This window comes from Macrobrachium rosenbergii, chromosome 3 (assembly GCF_040412425.1).
Source record: "Macrobrachium rosenbergii isolate ZJJX-2024 chromosome 3, ASM4041242v1, whole genome shotgun sequence".
NCBI lineage: Eukaryota > Metazoa > Arthropoda > Malacostraca > Decapoda > Palaemonidae > Macrobrachium > Macrobrachium rosenbergii.
The window spans coordinates 42,450,257-42,476,170 of NC_089743.1; the positions used below are offsets into that span (position 1 = coordinate 42,450,257).

At 38.1% G+C, this 25,914-nt stretch overlaps 1 protein-coding gene and 1 long non-coding RNA gene across 6 annotated transcripts in view; one reads left to right on the forward strand and one right to left on the reverse strand.

Annotated features, from left to right (window-relative positions):
- Positions 1-21,334, forward strand: part of LOC136854753 (uncharacterized) — an 89,756-nt gene extending 68,422 nt beyond the window's left edge. For both annotated transcript variants that reach the window (XR_010857785.1, XR_010857791.1), the window contains one exon: positions 21,198-21,334. This is a non-coding gene — a long non-coding RNA (uncharacterized lncRNA). The remainder of the gene's footprint in view (positions 1-21,197) is intronic.
- LOC136854726 (calcitonin gene-related peptide type 1 receptor-like) overlaps positions 1-25,914 on the reverse strand; it is a 1,171,018-nt gene that overhangs the window by 8,468 nt on the left and 1,136,636 nt on the right. For 3 of the 4 annotated variants that reach the window (XM_067131316.1, XM_067131323.1, XM_067131328.1), the window contains 4 exons: positions 24,436-24,592; positions 21,206-21,337; positions 20,582-20,623; positions 1,616-1,696 (listed from right to left, as the gene is read on the reverse strand). In XM_067131316.1, coding sequence (XP_066987417.1) covers positions 1,616-1,696; positions 20,582-20,623; positions 21,206-21,337; positions 24,436-24,592 — 412 coding nt within the window. Of the gene's footprint in view, positions 1-1,615; positions 1,697-7,648; positions 7,763-20,581; positions 20,624-21,205; positions 21,338-24,435; positions 24,593-25,914 lie in introns of all 4 variants that reach the window. The other variant, XR_010857777.1, reaches the window with a different exon arrangement.

A 25,914-nucleotide genomic window follows, 5' to 3' on the forward strand; every position in this document is an offset into this window, starting at 1 on the left:
TCCTGATTTAACTATGCGGTGACAACCACTTCAAGGTTCTTTAAAGAAAAAGTAAAGATTTACGCTTATATAAGAAAACAACAATGTTTGAGTTATGGTAAAAAGAAAAATGCATTTAAGGAAGTGCAAATCTAGTGATTTTGCTACTTAGGCTACTTTTTACTCTCCCTACCATTACTTTCGGGTTCTCTGTGCAGGAATTACGAGTGCTATTTATGGGAAGTATGGAACGTATGAAAACTAAGATGCCAATTAAAATGCCACTGTTTTAACAATACAACTCCATAAGATGGTTTGCTGTTCATGCATTTTCACAATCTATTTCAACATTTCAGCTCTACAATTAAAAATAACGATATTTATCTGCAGAGGGGCGAGTCTCTAAAACATTTTAAAACTACACAGAAAAAACTAGGAAAAATGCTAATTGTTAAATAAATTACATTCGTCAATTTTATCCCTCAAAAAGAGATTTCTCCCTCGTCACCCGTTTTATACAATCAGAACAAACAGCTTCAGTCTTAAGGTCTCACAGACCGACGGGTCTGTTAATCGAGGACAAACATCTTGCACAACCCGTGACTTTCCAACTCCTCTAATATAGTATGGCTATTATCACTATCACTGTCCAGTGTCTAAGAAAAAAAAATCTCACTATCATCACCATCACTGTCCAGTAAAATGAGCGAGTCTGTTCGTCATCATCATCACCATCACTGTATAGTGTCTCTACAAACATCACCATCAATGTCTAGTGTCTCTAAAAACATTACCATCACTGCCTAGTGTCTCTACAAACATCACCATCACTGTAGAGTGCCTCTACAAACATCACCATCACTGTCTACAGTAGTGTCTCTAAAAACATCATCACCATCACTGTCTAGTGTGTCTAAAAAAAATCATCATCATTGTCTAGTGTCTTTAAAAACATCACCACACTGTATAGTGTCTCTAAAAACATCACCATCACTGTCTAGTGTCTCTTGAAATATCATCACTGTCTAGTGTAGTGTCTTTAAAAACATCATCACCATCACTGTCTAGTATGTCTAAAATCATCATCACCATCACTGTCTAGTGTCTCTAAAAACATCATCATCATCATTGTCTAGTGTCTCTTAAAAACATCACCATCACTGTATAGTGTCTCTAGAAGCATCACCATCACCGTCTAGTGTCTCTAGAAATATCACCATCAGTGGCCAGTGTCTCTAAAAACATCATCACTGTCTAGTGTCTCTACAAACATCACCATCACTGTCTAGTGTCTCTAAAAACATCACCATCACTGTCTGGTGTATCTAAAAACATCACGAACACTGTCTAGTGTCTCTAAAAAAAAAAAAAAAATTCTCGTCATCATCATCACCATTACTGTCCAGTATGTAAACCTGTCTGTTATCATTATCATGACAATCACTGTCCAGTGTCTCAGAAAAGTCCTATCACCATTATAATCATCTCTGTCCAGTAAGTCTGTGTCCCTGCCTGTGAGTGTGGCTAAGTGGGAGGGGAGGAGGGAAGGGTAGGGGGAGAAGTCAGAACAGCCCGTGGGGGGTCACATGTCAAAACGAGGTCACAAAACACAACTCATCAGAATGTCGCCTCTTACCGAGAAAGTCGTTGCAGCGTAGGACTGGGGTCCCCTCATCAGTTTGTGTTGGCTCCACTTCTTCTTGAAGATGCCAAGGACCTGCAATGAGGACAAAGACAGCTAGCTGCAGGATTTAGAAAAAAAAATATGAGCTAGCTGACGTCAGCGTTAAATCCTGTCGAGGATGAAATGGTATTACAGTATACTGTAGCGATCACTAAGGGTATGTCATTATGTTTGCGTAGATATTTGCGGGAATACCTTGTATACGCAAAGCATGATGTTAATATACATACAAAACATATACAGCACATGACCACAAAGTGAAAAAGTCACACAATTTTTATATATATTATATATATATATATATATATATATATATATATATATATATATATATATTATATATATATATATATATATATATATATATATATATATATATATATATATATATATATATATATATATATATATATATATATATATCTATACACATACACATAAACGAATCTAAATCAATGCCTCAATATCTAAGGTAAGTATCATTCACTCGTTACGTTTGCCAATATGTTTGACACACAGTAACATATAAATATTGCAGCAGGAAAGCAATTTTGACTTGTGCATATGTCAACGGCTTTGGACTTGAGGGTAACGCATTCTTGTACGCTGATAACCAAATGGAATATATCAATTTCCATGAATTGTTCATAAGCCTAGCAAAAAACAGCGAAGAATGAATACAGAGTGAATAATGTTTGAGTATGTTAATATCAAGAAGAACGCAAAGGACTATATTCTTGAGATGAAATTTCAAGGTATTTTCTTCTGCTTCCATACGGAGTTAAACTTCCAGGTTCGTTATTTTTTTTTATTTTAAAAAATTTGCCTTTTCACGGATCATCAGGGGTAATAGAGTATTTATACGCATATACGCACATACAAAAACACACATATATACATAATCGTATTCATAAACACACATAGGATATATATATATATATATATATATATATATATATATATATATATATATATATATATATATATATATATATATATATATTATATATTAAATTGTACTCCACATACGAAAATGAAAAATGTAAATGGTTAAAACTGCTCAACAGTTTCGTCCGCCAATGGACCTACAAGAGATCGGAGAGTTCTTTGTTTAAGTAGAGACTAAAAATGATTAGGTTGAAAGAAATCACAACTCTCTCTCTCTCTCTCTCTCTCTCTCTCTTCTCTCTCTCTCTCTCTCTCTCTCTCTCTCTCTCTCTCTCTGACACCGATATGGTCATGTATTCTGTTTATACATAAATATATACACATATCAATGTGTAGGCACGCTCGTGCGTGCGTATGAAACATAACACATGCGCAGCTGAAAGACTTAACAGATGGTAAATCCAGTGACCAACTGCTAAACGTGAACAGACGTAAAACCAAAATGCAAGACATGAGGAAGCATGCCTGAGATCAGTATCACTCGTGTCATTAACAGATCAAGCAATTAAAAATCTCAAGAGAATCGTCCAAACCAATCTTAGTAGCAGCAAACATGCGTGTGTGTCACAGAACCAAGCTGAAATTACTCCCACTACGTTCATTTTTAGAACGGAAATATAAACAAACAATTATCTTGTAAATCAAAACTTGCACTCTTAAAAACACTAAGTACGGAGGTTGCTGATGGTCATTTGAAATATGTGTGTGAGAGAGAGAGAGAGAGAGAGAGAGAGAGAGAGAGAGAGAGAGAGAGAGAGAGAGAGAGAGAGAGCCCTGCAAGATCATAATTTCATTGTATTTGGAGAAAATATTGATCCAAATTAGTCATGTAAACTAAATTTCACTTGTACATCACGAACACACGAGAAGACATTACTTGGAAGCTAATGAGACTGATATTTGCCAGGAGTTTAACCATTACAGGGTAACAAAAATATACCCACTCTAAAATATTACATGCCCAATGCAGGCAAAATACCTCTCAACGAAGAGAGGGCGCTTTATGTAACAAACATCAAAGTATATCGTCAGGCATCTAGTAAGGGTCGATGAAATGCTATTTACTAAGAAACTACAGTGCAAATGAATGAATTTCGTACAATACGAATTTGAAGATTTTGCACAATGAAAACAGTTTTCGTGGACCAGGTTACGAACAGATTCTTAAATAACACACGTTCTCAATTATCTTGTTTACACCTTACCAACAAAAGTACAAAAGTATTATCATACGTTGAGCGCGCACCTGACAAGATTCACCATTACAGTAACTATTTCGTTTTCAACTGATGACTGATAACGTACTAATGATTAGGATCAACACTTCAAAAACAAAAGCTAAAGGACAAGTTATGCTTGTATGTTGTTACAAGTTATACTGCTGGAAGAGTAACACCATTATGATTAATACTATAAAAGATTCAAGAATGATACAGCACAACAAAAGTATACTTCTGAGATTCATGATCTTGACTTGAAAATTGCACATCCGAGAGACAAGAAAATAACTATCATGAAAGTTAAAATTCAGTATTTTCAAAAAATACCTTCAAAACCCCAAGAGGTCTTCCTTATGACGCAACCCAAGGAAATATGCTCAGGGAACCGTGGGTAGTGTCATTATGGACAAAATTTGAAGCGAGAGGAACTCTGTCACTGGGGTTCTATCTGAACCTCTGCTGGAATGCAAAATCTAATGCAGTACTGGCCCCAGTATAGAAGGACTGATGGAATATATCTTCCCCATATACAATGCCCTAGCTGTTCCTCTCGGCTGAATCTAAGGAAACTGCCAGGTACTCAGGGAGAACCCTAGGCAAACGAAGGAATCTAAGGAAACATTACCAGGTACTCTGGCAGAATCCTAAGCAAAGCGAAAGCACACACAAATTAGGATGGGACAGAAATGTAAGGGTACTATGCACTGACTCTAAGAGGCTGGAACTTGGTCGTGATGGGTTAAAACTGAAGAGGGTAGAACGTCCCTACACTTGACCCATATGGAAAAGGAGAGCAAAGGAAAGCCCCTTATCATAAGCAGCTCCAATATAGAGTGTCTGACTTGTCACTTAAATGGGAACAAACATGGCAATGCCCATCTCTTCAATGTACTAACTACTTTGACTATTGCCAGGTATGGCAAGATCTTATATGTGGAATCACGAAGTCTCCTGTCAGATGTTGGTAGGCTGACAGGGACAAAAGATTCTTAGCATAAGTACTTTTGGGTTTGAACATTTTCCTTGTCACTTTTTCTTTCCTCAGTTATGACAACCTCAATGTTCAGGAGGCAGACTGCATCCGGACAATGATTCAGCTGTCCTCTCTATAAAAAAAATATATTAAAAGCAAACATGAAATATTTCTGCTCCAATTCGTACACGATTCACATGAGTTTGTGGACACATTCAGGCAAAAATTATCCGGAATAATTTGTTCCCCAGTAAAGCCTGAAGCAGAATATGGGAAAGATTTAAAAAAAAAAAGTACTCCAAGTTCTCCGGAATAGGTTAATGGAAAGTGGTAGAAACAACAAAATGTCAAAACAATAGTTTGAAGCTGAAGAATCATGAATATTCAACATGAAATGGATGAATAAAGGCTTTTACGAATCAAGGAAAGTAAAAGAAATACCTCTTTAAACATCCAATATACGTGACAGTCGTTTTTTTTACACAATCATGCGATAAACAAGGTATAATAATGAAATTCATTTCCTCAATTTCGTGTCAAGTCCTCTACAACCAAAACTCAAGTCTTTATGATGATGCAACAACGACCTAATTCCTATCTTGAGAATGTTTCAAGTCGCATGTACCAGAAACTCAGATGTTCTTCAGAATTCAAAATGTACACTAACCATAGAGGTCTATGTGTTTATCTTTACGGAATCAAGTTCAAACGTCATACAAGGAATAACAGGACTTGCAGTAACTTCAAGTTGTCTCCACACCTTGTATCTATCAAAACGTATGAATATAGTTTGTTTAATAAGCACATTATGAGTCAAAACTGCATTAGGGTATGGTGAAGGTGTGTCTACACTGCAACCAAACTTTTCAAACACGTCGGCAACTTATTACAGACACATCACAAACATGTTGAATACAAGTCAATGACTTAATGGTACTCCAAACCAGTGCTTTCTCCACTAACTGTTGCGGACACGTTTTCAACCCGTCTGAATTGAATTGACCTGAATATAAAATTTCGGCCTAAGGCCAAGCACTGGGACCGATGAGGTTATTCAGCGCTGAAACGGAAATTGACACTAAAAGGTTTGAAAGGTGTAACAGGAGGAAAACCTCGCAGTTACACTATGAATCAATTGTTAGGAGAGGGTAGAAAGTAAGATAGAAGAAAGATAATATGAAAGGAGGTACAGCAAAAGGAATGAAAGGGGTTGCAGCTAGGGGACGAAGGCACGCTGCAAAGAACCTTAAGCAATGCCTACATTAGGTGCACTGACGACACTAACCCCTACGGGGTTCAACCTGTTTGTAATGTGTATGCAGTAAGTTGCCGACATGTATATGACATGTTTCACCTTTGTGAAATAATCAGAACTTCATTCCCATCTTGGCAAATGGTGAACAGATTGTATGGTGATGAAGCAGATAAGGGAAAAAGAATAATCATTTATGCTTTGCTACCTATGAAGTCAAAGTGAGTGTTTGCACACAAAAGGATTTGGATTACTTTATTGTTTTTGGCAGAACAGTAAGTCACGGCCTAACATTTACCATTCTGATACTGAATTTGTTCAGCGCAAAGGTTGTGAAACATTAAGTTCTATCTATAAAAATAATGTACTTATAAATAATAACCGTCTGAAACAAACTGCACATTACACACACACACATATATATATATATATATATATATATATATATATATATATATATATATATATATATATTATATATATATATTACAGTATATACACAAATATATACACAAACATACTGTATATATATATATATATATATATATATATATATATATATATATATATATATATATATATATATATATATATATATATATTATATATATTACATGAACTGGAACACATTCTTATTTCTCCTGAAAGAAATTAAAAGATAGAAAAAGATAAATACAAAAGCATCCAGTTACATAAAATCATCAATCCTCGTATAATTAAACTCCTTACTGTAAACAAAAACACCATATTATATTATATATATATATTAATATATGTATATATATATATATATATATATATATATATATATATATTAATATATATATATATACATATATTAATATATATATATATATGTATATATATATATATATATATATATATATATATATATTTATATATATATGTATATATATATATATGTATTATATATATAAAACACTGACTCAAGAAATATATGCAAAAGCTGCGTCCTTTCAAAGGACGCCCACATAAACAAAACAGCAAGAGTTACTTGTTAGTGACAACCACTGATGTCAATAATCATCAAATGCCACGGGAAAAAAACAAAAAAAGAACGTCCTGTGGTCATTTTTCTTTTCCCCAAATCACGTCACATTCCATCAGCGAACCTGCTCCAGGGTGATTAGATAAGACATATATATATATATATATATATATATATATATATATATATATATATATATATATATATATATATATATATTATATATATATATATATATATATATATATATATATATATATATATATATATATATATATATATATATATATATATACCACTAACTACTCGTCATTCTGACAACTACGTGATGGGCGTAAGTTAGCCTAAGTTACAAAAAATAAACATTGGCAGCTGAGAGGTTAAATACGGAAGCTCAGCAAATAAATAAAATAAGTGTAAAACTTAGACAACAAGAGCTATATAGAGGAAAGGAAAACGCGTTATGAGGAAGAAGGTAAACACAGGTAGGAAATGCTATCAATTATCTCCTAAGGAAAACCAAGGAAGATTTTTAATTCTGGAATGAAAGGGGAGTTTTTAAACAAATAAAATAAGGACGTACATGGAATGTGTATGTGAAGAGGAGGCACTTGAGAGGAAATAACTATAAAATCTCCAACACTTCTCAAAGGAGTGTAATGGTCATAACAGCACCTGACTGTAATTTTGCTACCACCTGTAAAGAAAACGGGATTGCACATAAAGAAAACGGGATTCTACACAAAGAAAACGGGATTATACCTGTATCAATCACTTTTGCTACGAGTCATTTTTGTAATTGTATTATTTAGGCTTTTACTTAATGATGCGGAGGCCGTGTAACCTGGTCTTTCTGAAGTATTACACTTATGTCATGCTTTCTACATAATTACACCACTGCTGCTATATGCTAACACTTGCGTTTGATCTGGTTTCTGAATGTTTGCAATGTTTGGTCTAATGACCTGGCATTACAACCGTTAGGTTATTCAGTACCTTGCATCTGTGTTACACAGGGTTTCGAAACAATAAAAGCTATAACATTTCAGGGTTCCTAAATTATTATTGTACATAATCAAGGTTTCTAATAATTCTGCACCGGAGTCACTCTTGTCTGTCTACACAATTGTGTGTGTTTAATCCGGCTTTCTAATGTTGCTGTTTGTACATCACTCAGATTGGCTGAAATATGCAGGACGCGTCACATATGTATCTTTGGCTTCTGTTGCCCAAATTTTCTAAAATGCCACTTTATCACAAAGACCTTACATTTAGCAAGCCATCCATAGACTCTAATGCAATTAACTTTCCTTAATTTAAGGCTGAGTCAAAATTGCACCTATTTTCCTAACAATGATTTGGTTATGGTATGTTTTTCAAATGAGAAAGAAAAGTTGAATTAGCTCATAAAAACGATTTGGTTGTGGTATTCATTTACAGAAGGATTAGTTATTCGGTAAAATGGATTTAAGACGATTATACACACACACGCACATATATATATATATATATGTATATATATATATATAATATATATATATATATATATATATATATATATATATATATATATATATATATATATATATATATATATATATATATATATATATATATATACCAATTATAACTAAAACTACTCAAATAAATCACTGAAAAAATACTAAATATTTTGCTGATTACAAATGTACAAAGTATAACATGTAAGAAACTGATTCCAAAGAAAAAATTGAAAGATTATATATCGAGGAAAAGTAGGGGAATAACACAGCTTTGTTCATGTAAAGTAACTTAAAAAAAATATGTGAATGGAATAACAGCTCTCCTAGGGCAGGCCCAAAGGATTAGATTTATTTTACGTGGCTAAGAACCAATTGGCCACCTAGCAACGGGACCTACAGCTTATTGTGGAATCCGAACCACATTATAGCAAGAAATGAATTTCTATCACCAGGAATAAATTCCTCTTATTCTTCACTGGCCGGTTGGAGATTCGAACTCATGGCCAACAGAGTGGTAGCTTAGAACGGAACCCGCTCGCCCAACGAGGAACTAAAGGTTTATCAGAGTGGTTATAGAGTAAAGGGTGCTTATTTAATAAGCTATTATCTATCACATTGCACATGGCAGATCCTTGAGGGAATTAGCAGAATTTTAATTTCTGACACAGGGAACTAATTCTGATACAAAAGGAAAAAAATAATATATATATATATATATATATATATATATATATATATATATATATATATATATAATATATATTTTAAAGTATATATATATATATATATTAACTATATGTTTTAAAGTATCTGATAGGAATATATATATATATATATATATATATATATATATATATATATATATATATATATATATTATATTCTTACAGATTGGGTCTCGTTGGAGGGATGAAAGGGGTTTTTATTTAGTTACTGCCTCAAGGGGCCAACAAAGAATACCAACCTGTAGCAAAATGAAGGGGAACAGGACAACTTACCTTGATATTAGCATTAGTTAAGTCATGATTGGAAGGTCGCCATGGGAAATGATTAGCAAGTTACGTTAAAATGAGTTTATTTATAGAAAAAACAACCAAGAAGGTAATCTGAAAGGCTGATGATACAGCAAGTAAACTCAATAATGAAAAAATGCAAATTGGCAGTGCACAGTAAATCTCTGCATCTGACGAGTTAATGTTGTCTTGAATGATTAGGCTCTCTTGTATGCAACGCAAAGGGGGAACAGGTTACTGCTCTGGACTGCAGACCAGGGATGTCTTGCGTTTACTGAAAATGGCAGTACTTCTAAGATGATTTGAGGCACAAGGCTGGGTTGACTGAGCAGATAGTAGCGAGGACCCTTCCTGTTCTGCATGAGCTCTTTACAAGATGAAATCTGGTAGCTGGTAATTATGCCTGCACCTGCATAGAGAAAAGGGAGGGAGCCGCTTCACATGTGCGCTCTGAACCAAGTTTTCTTTTTGTCTCTCGGCTGTGGCGTCTCCCAGCATTGGTCTCCAATGTCTCGGGATGTTTGTGAGTTTGTACAAAGGCAGGTCACATCTGAAAGCAAATCCCACAGCCAGTAATAGGTTCACATAGAAAGAGGCCTTATAACTAAGTCCCTAAAGGTCAAAACAGTGGCGCCCGTTTTGAAAGGCTTCCGCCTATTATACCTAATGACTTTCATAGCCCTCCAAAATCACACTATGGGGGGGGGGTTGTTGAAGGAGTGGTATTGTCCTCACCTACCGCTCACTTGACGCAAGGGGGAGGCTTTCTCTAGGGTCAACTGTGAAATGGCGGCTTGCTTCCCGCCAAAATTACACCTACAATTTAACTGAGAAGCTAATTTCATCTTAATTTCAATTGCCTATCTAGCAGGCTACGAGGGACGAATGAAAATATGTGAAAGGTCCCCCCTCTGAAAAGGTATTCACACCCTTTCGGGCGTGGAGGCCTTGGCTAAGTAAGCTATTCGTCCTGACTAGACAGCTAGCGTCCCTACATGAACTATCCTTTTGGGCTGCAATATCTAAATGGACCTACCTAACTGCTAAGATAGGTACTTGTGGTGCTAACTTACTTACTACAGCAGAGCCTAACCTACACAATGGGATATACAATTTCTACTGGTTGTTTCTGATGACAGGGAACTCTACTCCTAGGCAACAGGCACATAGTAAATCTCTGACATAGCCTACTACCCTATGGCTCTGGTACTAACCAATGACACGGACCTAACTAAATGCAATTAATTACAGATTACGCAATGCTTTATGAATATACACGCAATAACTGTGAACATGAGTAACCTGAAGGGTTTATTATAGAAAGGGACCAGGGGGTATACCAGCTTGAGTACTGGATAGTTTTGAATGATGCTAGACGCAAGTTTAGTATTAAAAATGCCTAGGGTGTTAGGGGTTAGTCTACTGGGACAGAGATCACGCAGGCAACCTTCTCTGGGTAGGTGCCAAGATCACTCTGAGGTGGAAGCAGCACTGTGCCAATGGGACATGAGTGCCAAGGAGAGCTTGTGGCTCTGGTTAGTTAACTGGATCTCTTCCGCCCCTTCCTCTTCTTCGAGGGCCCCCAAGGTCTGGCTATGCCATTCCTAGAAGGTGACGAGGGCACTGACTCTGGGGAGAAGCCAGAAATGCTGTCAGGAGCAGGATCAGTGGTAGCCCTAGTAGCTAAGGGCTGGTTCACTACTTCGGCTGCTGCGACAACCGTTGTAAGGGTACAGCCAGCGTCTACATCCTGGCAGGACAGTTCCTGGTCAACCAGAGAAGGTGTAACATCCAGGTTTGCCAGACAGTCATCCTCAGCAGTGGAAAGAGATTGGGAAGAAGAGACATCAGGGGTCGGAGGCTCACAATGGGCAATGACTAAGTCAGTGAGGTTTGGAGGCTCTCCTGTAGGAGGATCTGTGTTAGGGTTTAGATCCGGAACTGGCACTAACTCAGGGCCAGGCATGGGGGTTAAGGTTAGTATAGGGATTCCACTGCTCTCAAGTGGCACTGGCAGAGGATTGGAGTCGGGCATGGCTGACGAGGGACCCGGGAGTGCAAGACCCCTCAGTGTACCTGAAGTAGTAGGGGACAGAGACTCCTGTCTTGGGTGGAGGGCAGAGCCTCTTGGAATGGTTGTGGCAGTGGTATCCACTGCAGCTAGCTTGCTGGGGCACCTTGCCCAGTTTTCGGAGTGCCCTCTTACGTTGCAGGGCCTGCAGCAGTACCGGGTGAGATCCCTTTGTGGTGAGGGAGGAGATTTCTGGTGACCATCCTTTTGTGAGGATTTAGGACTGGGCCTGGAGTGGTTTGTAGGATGCTCTTTCCGTTGCACACCTTGGTGCACGGAAGATTGAGCTAACGGTGGCATGGCTGTCACAGTGGATGTGTCCCGGTCAGGTTGGTTTGGAGTGGCCTCCCTGGTGGAGGTAGATAGGCAACAGAGTGTAACGGGGGATGGACATCCCCAGAGAATGTCTCGTCCTAGCAGGAACTCCACTCCATGCTGGATGTTTTTCACCACATGAAGGCAGTGAGGTTGAGTTCCCCAAGGGGTGGTTACCCTGAGTTCAACTGTTGGAATGGTCTTGGAGTGATCTTCTACCCAGGTCATCGTCCACCTGGTCTTTTCATCTACGGTGGCACTGGCTGGCACTTGGGCCCGATCACTCAGGATAATGTCTGAGCCAGTGTCTACTGTGGTTGGCAGGTTCACTGGTAGGCTAGAGCCATCCAGAGGTGCCACTGAGACGGCTGTGTCCAGACCCGCTCACGGTGAGACATCTCTGGTGGCACAGCCCTGAAGGATGTGGCACTAATCAGGTTGATGTGCCTGGGATAAGGACACATGTTTCCGGCAGGCAGGGTATCCGGCAGAATGGTGCCCTGGAGTTCCATAGTCTCGGCAGATTCCCTTGAGATGGGCTGATCTTCCGGCGGTGACATTCAGTGGAGAAAGTTGTGCAGAGGTAGGAGAGGAGGTTTGTTGGTTGTTGGTAGGCTGCCTATTGTTGATCAATTTGAAGAGGCAATCAGCTTTGGCATGATGACCAAACTTTTTGCAGTTGGTGCAAGTGGGCTTGGGCGAGTTGAACCTGAGAGGTACCCGGGTGGCACTATGCGGCGTTGTGAAGTACTGTGGCATTGGTTAAAAGTTTCTCAGGTGTCGGCCAAGCGGCAGGCTTCCACAAGTGTGGTGGGCTGCTTATTGCTGAGATATACAGCAAGGGGCCCAGGCACACGTTGGAAAAGATCTTCCAGCATGGTCCTATTGAATAGGTCCTCGAAGGTCGTGCCTGAGAGAGAGTCGAACCAGTGAGTACCAGACTGGGTCTTGTGACAGGCCCACTCTGTCCAGGACCAGCCAATTCCTTGGCAAGACCTCGGAACCGTTGTTTCCATTTCTCCGGGGTAATCTCGTAGGCCTTGGCGATGACCCTACGGACTTTGGTCATGTCGCCTCTTTTACTCTGCTCCAGCGATTGGAAGGCTGCCTTTACTTTTCCTTCCATGTGTTTGGTAAGCACTAAGGCCCTCTCGGCCTCAGTGGCGTTGAGATTGTCGAAGAGTGCCTCAGTCTCTTCTAGCCATGCTTCCGGCTCTTCCTCAGTCCACTTGGGAACTAGACAGTTAAGGCTTAAGAGCGGAGCATTTGGTGCTGCAGGTGTGGGGTTGGAGGCTCGTTGGACCGCTATAGCTTCAGCGCTTTCCTTCCTTGCTCTCTCCAGCTCGAGCTCCTTGTCTTTGAGAGCCAGCTCTCTTTCTTTGAGGGCTAATTCTCTTGCTGTCTTGGCCTCTTCATACCTCCTCTGATCTTCTCGTTCCACCTGGAGTATTTCATCCAGCTGCTCTTTCATCCACTGGGTGAGTTCCTGTCTGGTGAACCCTGCCTCCTTGCCCATGTTCATGAGGACTTGGTGCTGCTCTAGAGACATGGTCTTGGTTTATGAGGAGGACTAGGGGAAATGGTCTGTGACGATGTGGAAGTGTCCCATAATGTGGTGGCACTTCAGTGGGGTGGCACTGTGGTTGAGTGTGCTGTGCGAAGGTCACACTGATGGAGCGATCCTGAAGGATGTCTGATCCTTATGGGCGGATATGCTGGTAGGTATGGAAGTGATCCTGAAGGTATAATATTCCTTATGGGCGAAAATGCTTAGGAAATGGGAATGATCCTGAAGGCACTACGGTCCTTATGGGCAGATAAACTGTTGGTGGCACTCTGTATCTCAGGTACAGGTGCAGTGGCTTATATGTGACTGGTTTGTCTTGGTGGCACCTTGATGCCGGGGTGCTCTGGGGAGCAACACTAAAAGGTCAGTGTAACCAAGCAACATTGAAAGAAATGGCACTCTGCCTGAGGCAGAAGGTAAGTAAGGAGTAAGAAGGAAAGGAAAAAGGGTAAGTGCTTCAGTAGTTTAATTGGTTGGCAGTGCCTCAGATTAGTCGTACGATGGAAACAGAAACCCTCGGGTGTGCACTCTTGGGTGGCTAGTCCTAAGAACTAGCAGATGCTTCCTGACATGAGGAAAGGAAGCCTTGTCCCTGACATGAGGAAAGGGAAGTTATGGGGTTTGCATGCAATATGTGATTTGGTGCTTGAGGCATACGCAAATCTTGAATAATGGATCCCCACTCATGTACGGCAGTTGATGTTATTAAATGGTGGGTCGTGCACTCTATGAAATGCACCAGAGTTCACTTCGCGGCTGAAACACTTAATGGAAAAGAAGAGGAGATGGGAGATAATTCAATGAACACTGGCGCGTACATAAATTCGCGCACTATGTGCGAATGAGTAAAGAAACAATGAAATTGGATCTTCAAAGATCAATGGATGGACTAAAATTAAAAGAAAATTAATTCTTATTGTACTTGGCTTTTATAAATTTGTGGGTTTATTTCCCAATACTCATTGATTAATTGTTGATAAGCCCTTTGTTATGATGAAAAGAAAAATCTCTCTCTCTCTCTCTCTCTCTGAGAGCGTACGGTAATAGAACGTATTCGTTATGCTTGAAGAAGAATTACGTTTGCAAAAATTACACAAAGTTACTCTCTTTCTAAAATGAACTTTTGGTATTTACATAATTTTTACTGTCTTGCTCCCGTCATAACAAGTGATATGGTGGGTAAAGGGTTGCAAATTATTTTACGTTAGGGTGAAAAGTGATGAAATTTCGTTCAGCGTGAACGAAAGGTGTGGAACTGAGTCGCGTGAGTGGAACAGCTGATCTCACTCGCTCGCTTGCTTTGTCGCGCGAGAGAGGAGGATGCGGGAGAGGAATTGGAGGGAAAAGAAAAAAAAAACACTCTACTTTTTTGGCTGAAGGAAGGTTTTGAATGCAAAATCAAATTATTCAGTTTTAAACATCAGCAGTGCCTTTATGTTACTGAATATCGAATGACTAAGCTTGGAGTGTTTTTTATTGTTGGGGACAGTGGAATGATTCGCGCCTGCGCAAACTGAACAAGTGCCTGCACTCGCTCGGCGTTGGGATGCCAAAGATCACTACACGTGGTTTAACTATTCATAACTGTTCTTGAATAAAACTCCTAGCTAACTGTTCACGGCTAACACATGATGATTCCCTAGCAAACACTTCCTAACTCCTACTACTCATTCATCTGGCAACACAACACAACTGTTCCCTACAACTGGAAAGTTCGTGGTGGTGAAAGTTCGTGGCTGCTGCTCTATCTCGCTAACTTAAAACCTATGCGCTTCCACCTGTTATGAAGAAATTCTAACAAAAGAGACTTGTTGCGTTTTTACTCTTTCTCTTAAAAATATATCATTTTCCTATTTATTCCTACGTATCCTTAATGTTACAATACTTAATGATAACAACCTTTACCTGGGTACTCTTGCTAAAGTCGCCTTTATGCCTTTGTGAAATAAAGTTAAATGAATGATTTATTCCTGGTTCATTTGTTCCTAGTTTTAGCAGATAGCGACGCTAGTTATTGCTAGTCTATAGGAATCCTGGTCATTGGTCGTCACTCTTATAGATTGGGTCTCGTTGGAGGGATGAAAGGGTTTTTTTATTTAGTTACTGCCTCAAGGGGCCAACAAAGAATACCAACCTGTAACAAAATGAAGGGGAAAAGGATAATTTACCTTGATATTACCATTAATTAAGTCGTGATTGGAAGGTCGCCATGGGAAATGATTAGCAAGTTGTGTTAAATTGAGTTTATTTACAGAAAAAAAACCAAGGAGGTAATCTGAAAGGCTGATGATACAGCAAGTAAACTCAATAATGAAAAAATGCAAATTGGCAGTGCACAATAAATCTCTGCATCTGACGAGTTAATGTCGTCTTGAATGATTAGGCTCTCTTGTATGCAATGCAAAGGGGGAACAGGTTATTGTTCTGGACTGCAGACCAGGGATGTCTTGCGTTTACTGAAAATGGCAGTACTTTTAAGATGATTTGAGGCACAAGGCTGTGTTGACTGAGCAGATAGTAGCGAGGACCCTTCCTGTTCTGCATGAGGTCTTTGCAAAATGAAATCTGGTAGCTGGTGATTACGCCTGCACCTGCATAGAGAAAAGGGAGGGAGTGGCTTCAGACGTGCGCTCTGGGCCAAGTTTTCTTTTTGTCTCTCGGCTGTGGCGTCTCCCAGCATTGGTCTCCAATGTCTCGGGATGTTTGTGAGTTTGTACGAAGGCAGGTCACATCTGAAAGCAAATCCCACAGCCAGTAATAGGTTCACACAGAAAGAGGCCTTATAACTAAGTCCCTAAAGGTCAAAACAGTAGGCCCCTTTTGAAAGGCTTCCGCCTGTTATACCTAATGACTTTCCTGGCCCCCCAAAATCATCCTATGGTGGGGGGCCAAGGAGTGGTATTGTTCTCACCCCCTGCTCAGATGATGCGAGGGGGAGGCCTTCTTTAAGGTCAACTGTGTAATGGCGGCTTGCTTCCCGCCAAAATTACGCCTAGAATTTAACTGAGAAGCTAGTTTCATCTTAATTGCAATCGCCTATTTAGCAGGCTACGAGGGACGAATGAAAATACGTGAAAATATATATATATATTTCAAAGTTTTATCCTGAAAGTTAGATGTTAATTGCGATGTGAGTTAATTTACATCCCATCCTAGGTGACTTTAAATTGTTATGATAACTTAATTTCACGTTAACTGAATTCACGTAGCTTAAAAATAAAGATCGAACTTCAGAGTTCGATCAATCTGAGAAATTCAGTAATTCCCTGGCAGCTGTATTAATAAGCACTGTCTTGCTTTGGATATATAAGTTTAAAAAGAGTTTTCTATCAATTTTCTCTTCCTGTAAAGAAAGCAACCGCCACAGATATTTAAAAATTCAAGAGACGATCTTGTTTTCGTCTGTCAGCTGAAATACGTCTTCCGGGAAACTGTTCAGCAAGTACTTGGAATTTAAAAGGATGTTATATCCTTAGACCAGTGGTTCTCAAGCGTTTTTTGGCCCCAGCACCCTTTCACCCTATGTCAGAATGCCGTTCCCGCCCCCTTTCCAAAATTGTCTGCCTCAAAGGGTGCATTCCAAATAATATGTATATATTTCTAAAAATCATTGGTCACATTCCCCCCCCCCGAAAGTCTGAGACTCCCCCCTAAGGGAGAATTCCTCCCTTGTTGAGAACCTGCCTTAGACTAATAATTACATTCGATATCACGAGATTTATTAGCAGTGGAGATTGAATGTCAACTTTTACCGAGAGTATTTTATCTTAACCTGTACGACGCATAAAATACAAGAAGTACAGTACATGCTGAATGGTTTTCAGTCTTGAAACTCGTGAAATTATTAAAAAGAAGAAGAGTCACTTATAGTCAACGAGAGGAAACGAGGTCATTTATTCCACAAAACGAATCATATATCATTTCTTGCTTTGAAGGGTCATGGGCGTAATTAACGAGACTGATAAAAAGGCGATTTGTACGAGGTCGTCTTTGCATAACAAGTCATAAGTAAGGATTCTGGTATAAGTATCGAATAATTACAACTATAATCTTCTTCACAAAATAAATTGTGGTATATCAGGATAAAAATGCGTAATAACGCAAATGATGAACAAATAAAATTTTGCAGACTGGGAAAGTTTTGTACTTGGCTTCGTATTCTGACAAAGATGGAATCATTTCAGATCCACAGATCAGGACTTAGCTTTTTAAAAATTCAGAGAGAGAGAGAGAGAGAGAGAGAGAGAGAGAGAGAGAGAGAGAGAGAGAGAGAGAGAGAGAGAGAGAGAGAGAGAGAGAGGAAATCTATTTTAATCTGCTTGTCTTAATACAGTAAAAATATAATACCTTTTCAGAGAGAGAGAGAGAGAGAGAGAGAGAGAGAGAGAGGAAATCTATTTTAATCTACTAGTCTTAATACAACAAAAAGGTAATACCTTTTCAAAGAGAGAGAGAGAGAGAGAGAGAGAGAGAGAGAGAGAGAGAGAGAACCATACTATTCTATGAATATATAACGCGCAACATCCAGAGAGATATAAAATAATTCACTGTTCACCAGAACTCTGATAAATTGTTCACAATTACAACGGAATTTTTAAAGAATATCTTAGGTTCTTTGATATGAACAACGAACAAGGACAGCAGAGGTCATCTAAATAACAAAAGAATTCGTCTGTGAAGTGTAGAAACCTATTTCCTGGTAAATAGCTATTCATTTTGAAATGCATTATTCATTTTACCGTACATTCCACTTGTATATTTTTATCAGGGACGTACCATCTTTTGATGAAACTCTGTTAGTCGCCTTGTATGAAAATTAATGTTAACACGTTTACATTAAATAGTTTTTTGTTATTCCCAAGGTTTTTATCGGTCAAGAATTTCACAGTTTCGAGTTGAAATACTTTTGTATTTCCTGAACCCCCCACCCCCCAATACATATACAGCCTATATCCACACACACATACACATAAGGGAAATGCATAATTTAAAAGACAATTAGAAAAACTACATAAGGCAGTGTCGAATATGTATTTTTTCAATTTTTTGCGTCATCTGCATCAACGACGGTTTTATCATTGACTTCCTATTTCAGTCAAGTATTGTCTCTCTCTCTCTCTCTCTCTCTCTCTCTCTCTCTCTCTCTCTCTCTCTCTCTCTCTCTCTCTCTCCACACATCCTGCACGGCGAGAGAGAGAGACGCGCACACACTTATTACTTGGGTGAAACAAGAAGTCAATGATAAAATCACCGTCGATGCAGACAGTTAAAAAAAAAAATTTAAATGCATATTCGACACTGCCAAAAAAAGGGGGAGAGGGGGACGATCTGTTTATAAAGCCATTCTTATTCTAAACTTCCATGCTGCTATACTGTAACATTCCTCAATTATACTGTAACATTCCTCAATTATACTGTAACATTCCTCAAATGTGCTAAGTATTTCTCAAATGTACATTTTAGAATTTTACTTAAGACAGGAAACTACCTATGACTTTCATTACCGAGACAGATGTTATCAATTTTAGCAGTGAACTAAGATTAAAAAGTAAAAAAAATATCTCACGTACTTCAGCTCAAAATGGATTGTCACAAATTATCAAGAGAGACTGCTACCACACTATCTGAAAATCTACTCTTCTGCAAATTTCAAAAGGAACTTCAGTCTCCATTTCCGATCTGACAACAGCAAACAATCAGCTGTCATTCTTTACGTAAGTTCACTGGAATATCGATGCTACCATAAACCAGCAGGCGTACTCTTCTCTTCTCTCCTAACATCTACCCTACCAAATGTTGTCATTAACTAAAGAAAATCTGGGTTTATTTAAGAATTTATATTGTAAATTTAAAGTTATGTCGGTACGACTACCCACTATAGCTACTCTGTACTTGTAGGATTTTCAGTACACAAACACATGAATGTCTTTATCACCTAACATTTGTGTCACAAAAAAACCATATAAACAGAATTTCCGCAGCAAAATCAACTTACTCTCCATTCATTTTGTTTTTATGGCCCTTGTAATTTTAAGCTTAAGATATTTTTAAAATTCACGTACGTCATAATAATTAAACAAATTTTGCTTTCTATTCGTGTATAGCCGTACCGTGATTCGACGTACTGCCAATTGGGAGTCATAAATAAATCAGGGCAAGAATGATTCGGATTTATTCGAAGTTGGAGTAATGTTTAAGTCTTGGGTAAAATTCTCTCTCTCCCTCTCTACCTATCTATCTATAATGGTATAAACATTAAATAACAATAACTTCAAGTCAAGTGTATTTGTAGAAAAATTAACACATGCTAAAATAAAATTGTTTTAATGAGTTCAGTAGTAGTGTAAAAGAAATATATATTTAGGAAGCAACTATGATCACATTTCATAGTAATCTCAAGAAGAAAAGTAACTCCCTTCTGTAATGATAATATAGTAAAGTAAACCTGAGTACTTCACAAACCTTCAATAAAGATTCTTTAAATGTCTGTCAAAACTAAAAATTCGAAGATGAAAACACAATGTGGATTCTGTTTGTTTTCCCCTTTCTCCCTGGTTCATGCGAGCACAAGTTGCAATTCAAGGGAGTTTTCAAAATGCATATCAATGCAAATTAAAACAGATCACATGTCACCGTTAAGATACGTTTGGTGACAGAGACAAAAAAAGGAAAAACAAAATAGAATGGGGGAAAGGAGAATACCTTTCGGTATTCTCCGTTATTACGTGAACTCCGTCGGGTAACAGGCTGTGACAAAGTCATGTATCTCAGGCGAAGAGTATATGTAACTTCTTTCTATTCTGATGCTTGATAGAAACATTTTATAAGATGCATTTATGCAACTGGCGATTCTCTGTAACATGTTTCTTACAATAACTTGAACCAAATAACAAATGAAAAATGAAAATATAAGACAAAAGAAGTAAAGTAAAAAATTTGACCATCGTCAAGAGAGAGAGAGAGAGAGAGAGAGAGAGAGAGAGAGAGAGAGAGAGAGAGAGAGAGAGAGAGAGAGAGAGAGAACAAAAACGATGGAACTACACTTTACCTCTCCATTGAAGAAGCAAAAGAGCAGAGACACACTCAGGCCCTGTGGAGACAAGGAAAGGTGAAGTGTCATTTCTCACAATCAAGTTCAAATATTAGATTCCTAGAACCCACAAGTTTTCACAATTTTTTTTTGTTCATGAAGATTATTATGTAAATGAGACGTATGTTTACGTAAAATGCATTTTTAAAAAATTATATGCACATGAGATGCATATCTATAAAGCTTAATGCATTCATTCAAAGTTAAACATTTATGAAAAAATCATATTCCATATATCAAGGTTAATCACAAAGGTAGGGTATAACAAAGCGAAAATATTATTTAAAATTAATCTTATCTCTAATAAAATTATGCCCTATATAAATTTCAACTATGTTTATCGTTTGTAGTATTAATGTAAATATATTATGAGACCTCACTGATATAGATTAAATTTGCTCCTGTATGGCAAAGCACCAATTTTTTTTCAATTTTCAAAATCTTTCACCTGTGCATGGTTCACTTTCATTACTGTATCCGTCATGAAAATCTACACTGCAGTAAAAAAAAAAATATTAACAAAATCACTGCCTTTAAGAATACCAAATTTCATTCTTAGATTTTTGACTGACAGATACTCACCTGGAAAGAACCGGCAATGGCAGAGATGATGAGGTACACTTCCTCTCCAGGTGACCCAGGCGAAGGCCGGAAGGGGATCAGGATGTAATGGAGTCCCAGCAAAGGAATCAGGATTAACGTCGCTCGAACAGCCTGGAAGAGATGTCAGAACTTTTCACTTAGAGCCATGGTTCCTCATGAGGATTCCCCGTATGGGGTCACCTCACATGGTGCACTGTAGGCCTAACTAAAGGAAAACTTTTCCCTGAAAGCCATGGTTCCTCATGAGGATTGCCCATATGGGGGATAGTGCCGTCAGTGCACCTCACGTAGTGCACTGTAGGCCTTACTCACGGTCTAGTCTTACTAAAGGTTGTTTACGGCGCCCCTTCGGCCGCTTACTGCACCTTCAACTCTTAGGCCTTTTATTTTACTCCCGCTCCTTCTTCCTTGCTTTTATCTTGCCGTCTAACAGCTCCAACTCCCTCTTTTCACAGTCTCAAGTGCTGGATGGCTGGAAGTGCCCCAGTGCTTGGCTTTAAAGCTTAATACATCGGTTAACTAACCTAATGAGGATTCTAAAAACACCTGAAAGTTCTCAATATCAAGCTAAAATTTTTCAAAACCAAATATTTCTATCCAAGCCTTGATTTTCTCACAGTATGAAAATTTAATATTTCTAATATTGATTTAAAAGTGGAATCTTAAGCTGCCTGAAGCTAATTCTGAAATTAACCACCTCCTGACTCCTAATCTAGATCTTCAGGTAGCCTGAAAGATTTCATGTACCAGGAATGAATTCAACCCTTATCTGTATTTTTTATAAGGTTTGAAAACGACACCCATATTCCCCTAAACTCCTAAAGACTTGGAGAGGTCCCATTACTTACCAGTAATGAAGATTTAATTTCCATTTTCACACAGTGATGATCAATGCTAAGAAACGCGTTATCAGTAATAACGCTAATTCCTTTGGTTAAAAGGAGGGTATAATAATTACAGCTTGTATGCACATTTTCAACCTCATAATAAACGTAACTGCTTTCTGTACACAGTTTAGAACAAAAAGAATGATTAAACTCCTAAAAATGCACATGAAACCAAAGCAAACCACAGTTATCAAGTGACGAAAATACGCTAACATTTCCGAAGGCCATGATTAATTGTCCCTTCCATCAAGTCCACTTCATTCACTGGAAGAAAATCTTAACGAAATTCTCGGAAAGCATTTGAGCCGTCACCCCGGTTCGTCAGTCTTTCCCTTTGATGGCTGCGCATCTAAGAGCCTCAGAGCGGATCGGGTAGGGCGGCATATATCCTATGGAACTGATAATAAGAAAGCTGGAAAGGGTAGGATACGTTGGCGCGGAAGAGCGAAGGGAGGCGAGATGGGGAGTGCCGTTGGAAAGGTTACGGTCGCCTTCGCTTGGGTTGGGGACCAGTTGCAAAGATGGCACCTTCCTTTGGGTAGGGGGAGCCGTTGCAAAGGTGGCACCTTCCTTTTGGTAGGGGGAGCCGTTGCAAAGTTGGCACCATCCTTTTAGTAGAGGGAGCCGTTGCAAAGGTGGCACCTTCGCCTGGTTAGGGAGAACCGTTGCAAAGATGATTGTCGCCTTGGTTTGGTTAGGGGGAGCCGTTGCAAGATAGGTGATGGTCGCCTGCTTCGCCTTGGACCAAGCTCTCGTGAGATTAATTAAATTCACTTGGCGAGTTTTCCATTCGAGACTTCATAAGCCTCTACCGGGAGAGGGGGTGTATACCAGTTCTTCGTTACTACTACTTCCATTTGGGGGATGTCAAAAATATATTGGTCAGAACGTAACATGTCTAGTAAGGGGATTAAAGGGGAGGTGTTCCACAAAGATAAATGGGAACTGGCTGTAATTTTTGAGGTAGAAGTGAGTGGCGAGATCTATGATTTTAAACAAAGCCGGCAACTTTTTGTCACTATCACATACAGCATATATATATATATATATATATATATATATATATATATATATATATATATATATATATATATATATATATACATATATATACATATATATATATATATATATATATACATATATATATATATATATATATATATATATATATATATATATATATATACACAGTATATACACTATATATGTGTATATATATAATTTTTTTCATACAGATAAAAACATAAATATGAAATATATCCACTTGTAGTCTTTTTTTAACTTTTATAAATATACCTAGCATAATATCTCATGTTATTCAAGTAAAAATAAAAAAGCAATTCTCTAACACAGAATTTATTGCATCTGGTTAACATAATTAGATGACAATTACCACTGATTTTTATAGCAGTGAGACAATCTAGGCAGATTAAATAAATGCATAGTGAAGGTTGGCTGCATTCAGTTGAGAAACTTAAATTAAAAGGAAATCTTTACTTGAAGCGTTAGAAGTAAGTAAAATTACTTGCTAAACTTTGTATCTTGTGCCTCCAGTGTGTTTGTGCTTCAATACTGAAAAGCAAATGTGCATCCAGTACATGATAGCGAACGATTAACAAAAATTTTGTAAGTTTCAGACTGCTGCTTAAATTTACTCAATAAACTTAAGAAACTGCAACCCCATATTACCAAGGAAAAAAACCCGCAATTGGAGAACAAATATACTTTAAATAGCCACATGCAGTTTGAGAGCGACATGCTCCCCTTCAGTGTGGAGGCATTAAGTCCTAGGAGTAGCAGGGTTTAGTGTCTACACACTGAAGTGGGAGCATGACACTGCCAAACTGTACGTGGATCTTTTAATTATATTTGTTCTCTAATTTGTGATCATCCTCTTCGTACTGAAACTGAAAGATGGAATGGAATAATAAAATTTAGGCCAAAGGTCAAGCGCTAGGGGACCCATGGGGTCATTCAGCGCTGAAAGGGAAATTGAGAGTGAACGGTTTTAAAGTAACAGGAGGAAAAAACGCATTTGCACGATTAAATAATTGTTAAGAGAGGGTGGAAAATAAGAAGGAAGCGAGAGAATATGAACAGAGGTACATTGAAAGGAATGAAGGGGGTTGCAACAATGGGGGCCGAAGGGACGCTCCAAAGAACCTTAAGAATTGCTTACAGTGCAGCGCGTGAAGTGCACTGACGGCTACTACCGCCCTACGGGGGAAACTGAAAAATTAGAACCTTAAAGAGTAAAACAAAATTCTAAACATACAGATGCTACAAAACTAACCTAGGTTCTAGACCTCACTGACTGACCTTCCTTGTTGAGTGTGTGTCTGGGGTGGTGTGAACAGCTCTCAGTTTGGTGACCAGGACTCTCACGATGTTGATGAGGAAGAAGAGGTTGAGCAGCATGGACCACACCACTGGAATGCTGAGGATGTAGTTGTACTTGCTGTCTTCCATCCAGCAGCTGGAAATGCCATGGAACGTTTCAGTTGTAAAATATTAGAGCTGGTGATGTGGTAATCTCAGAAAAGCTAGCTACTTGGAATTCAGTAGTTAATGAACGTTATGAAAGTGCAGGGTCATTTCAAAATAAAAACGACCAGGTTAATACAGACAAATAAAGAATGTATGAAAAATATATAAAAATTCAGATGCCTTAGACCTAACACATTAAAATACACGTTTGCTAAAGGCTGTCTAACTTGACAATATATTTCACTTTTGCCAATACACAATTTTCTCTAAAGCTAAAGTAATCCCTGTTCATTAACAGCACCGTTTTCTCAATCTGAAATAAATTGCGTGTCAGCAACTATCCAAAACTCAAAAGGCCCAGCAAATGAAAAAAAAATGGGAAAATTTTTTTTTTTTAAGAAATGAGACCTCGCTGAATGTTGGTATTCACATTTACCGCATTTTTGTGTATGTTAATTGCAAATCCATTTCAGCCGGATATCTTTTTTTATATTTATATATTTTTATCTTTTTAAACCTAATGCCCTTTTATTTAACATCTTCAGCAACCAACCAATTCAGGCTTATTGGCCTTTCTTCCACGGCCAGCAAAAGGCGATTTCCAATTTTACCTGTCTACCAGATATTTTCCTAGGTCTACTCCCGCTCCACATGTCGTTTTAAGAAATAAAGTTTATGACAAATATACTTTTTTAACAAATATATTTTATGACAAGTATAGACTTCTCATTATTTACCATGCTTTCCTTTCAGCTTCTAAATATTCTTTTGGTAAAATAAGCATCAAGATCCTACGTGGGTTGCATTAAATCCTATTTGGTAACAGGAAATCCTTAGGATTGAATCACTTTCTTAGTTTATAGTTATTCCTCTGCCAGTTAAGTTTCGATACCAGTGCATAGGTTTTGTAGGGCTTCCATTACCTTATTTGCTTCTTATAACACATGGCACAGAGGGGGTAATACTGATCATTTTAATTCCGAAAAACGACTTCCTCTTTTGGCTTCGCAGAGAGTCGAGGAGTCAGGAGCAGAAAGCGATATCATGACAAAACCTGATTTTTTTTTTTGGGGGAGGGGCGGAGGAATTGTTCAACTTCACGCCATTGGTTCTTCAATGATTCTTGCTTTATTTATTTTGATATTTTCTCGGGGAATTCTTCACGCGTGATGTCTTTCATTTTTAATCTTCCTGTGCCTGCTACTTTGTATAAATTTTTTTATGTATAGGCCTGTTTTAAAATCTTTTTCTTAAATAAAAACTAACACTGTTGACCCAAAAAGGATTTTAAAATACTGATAATAAAAGCCA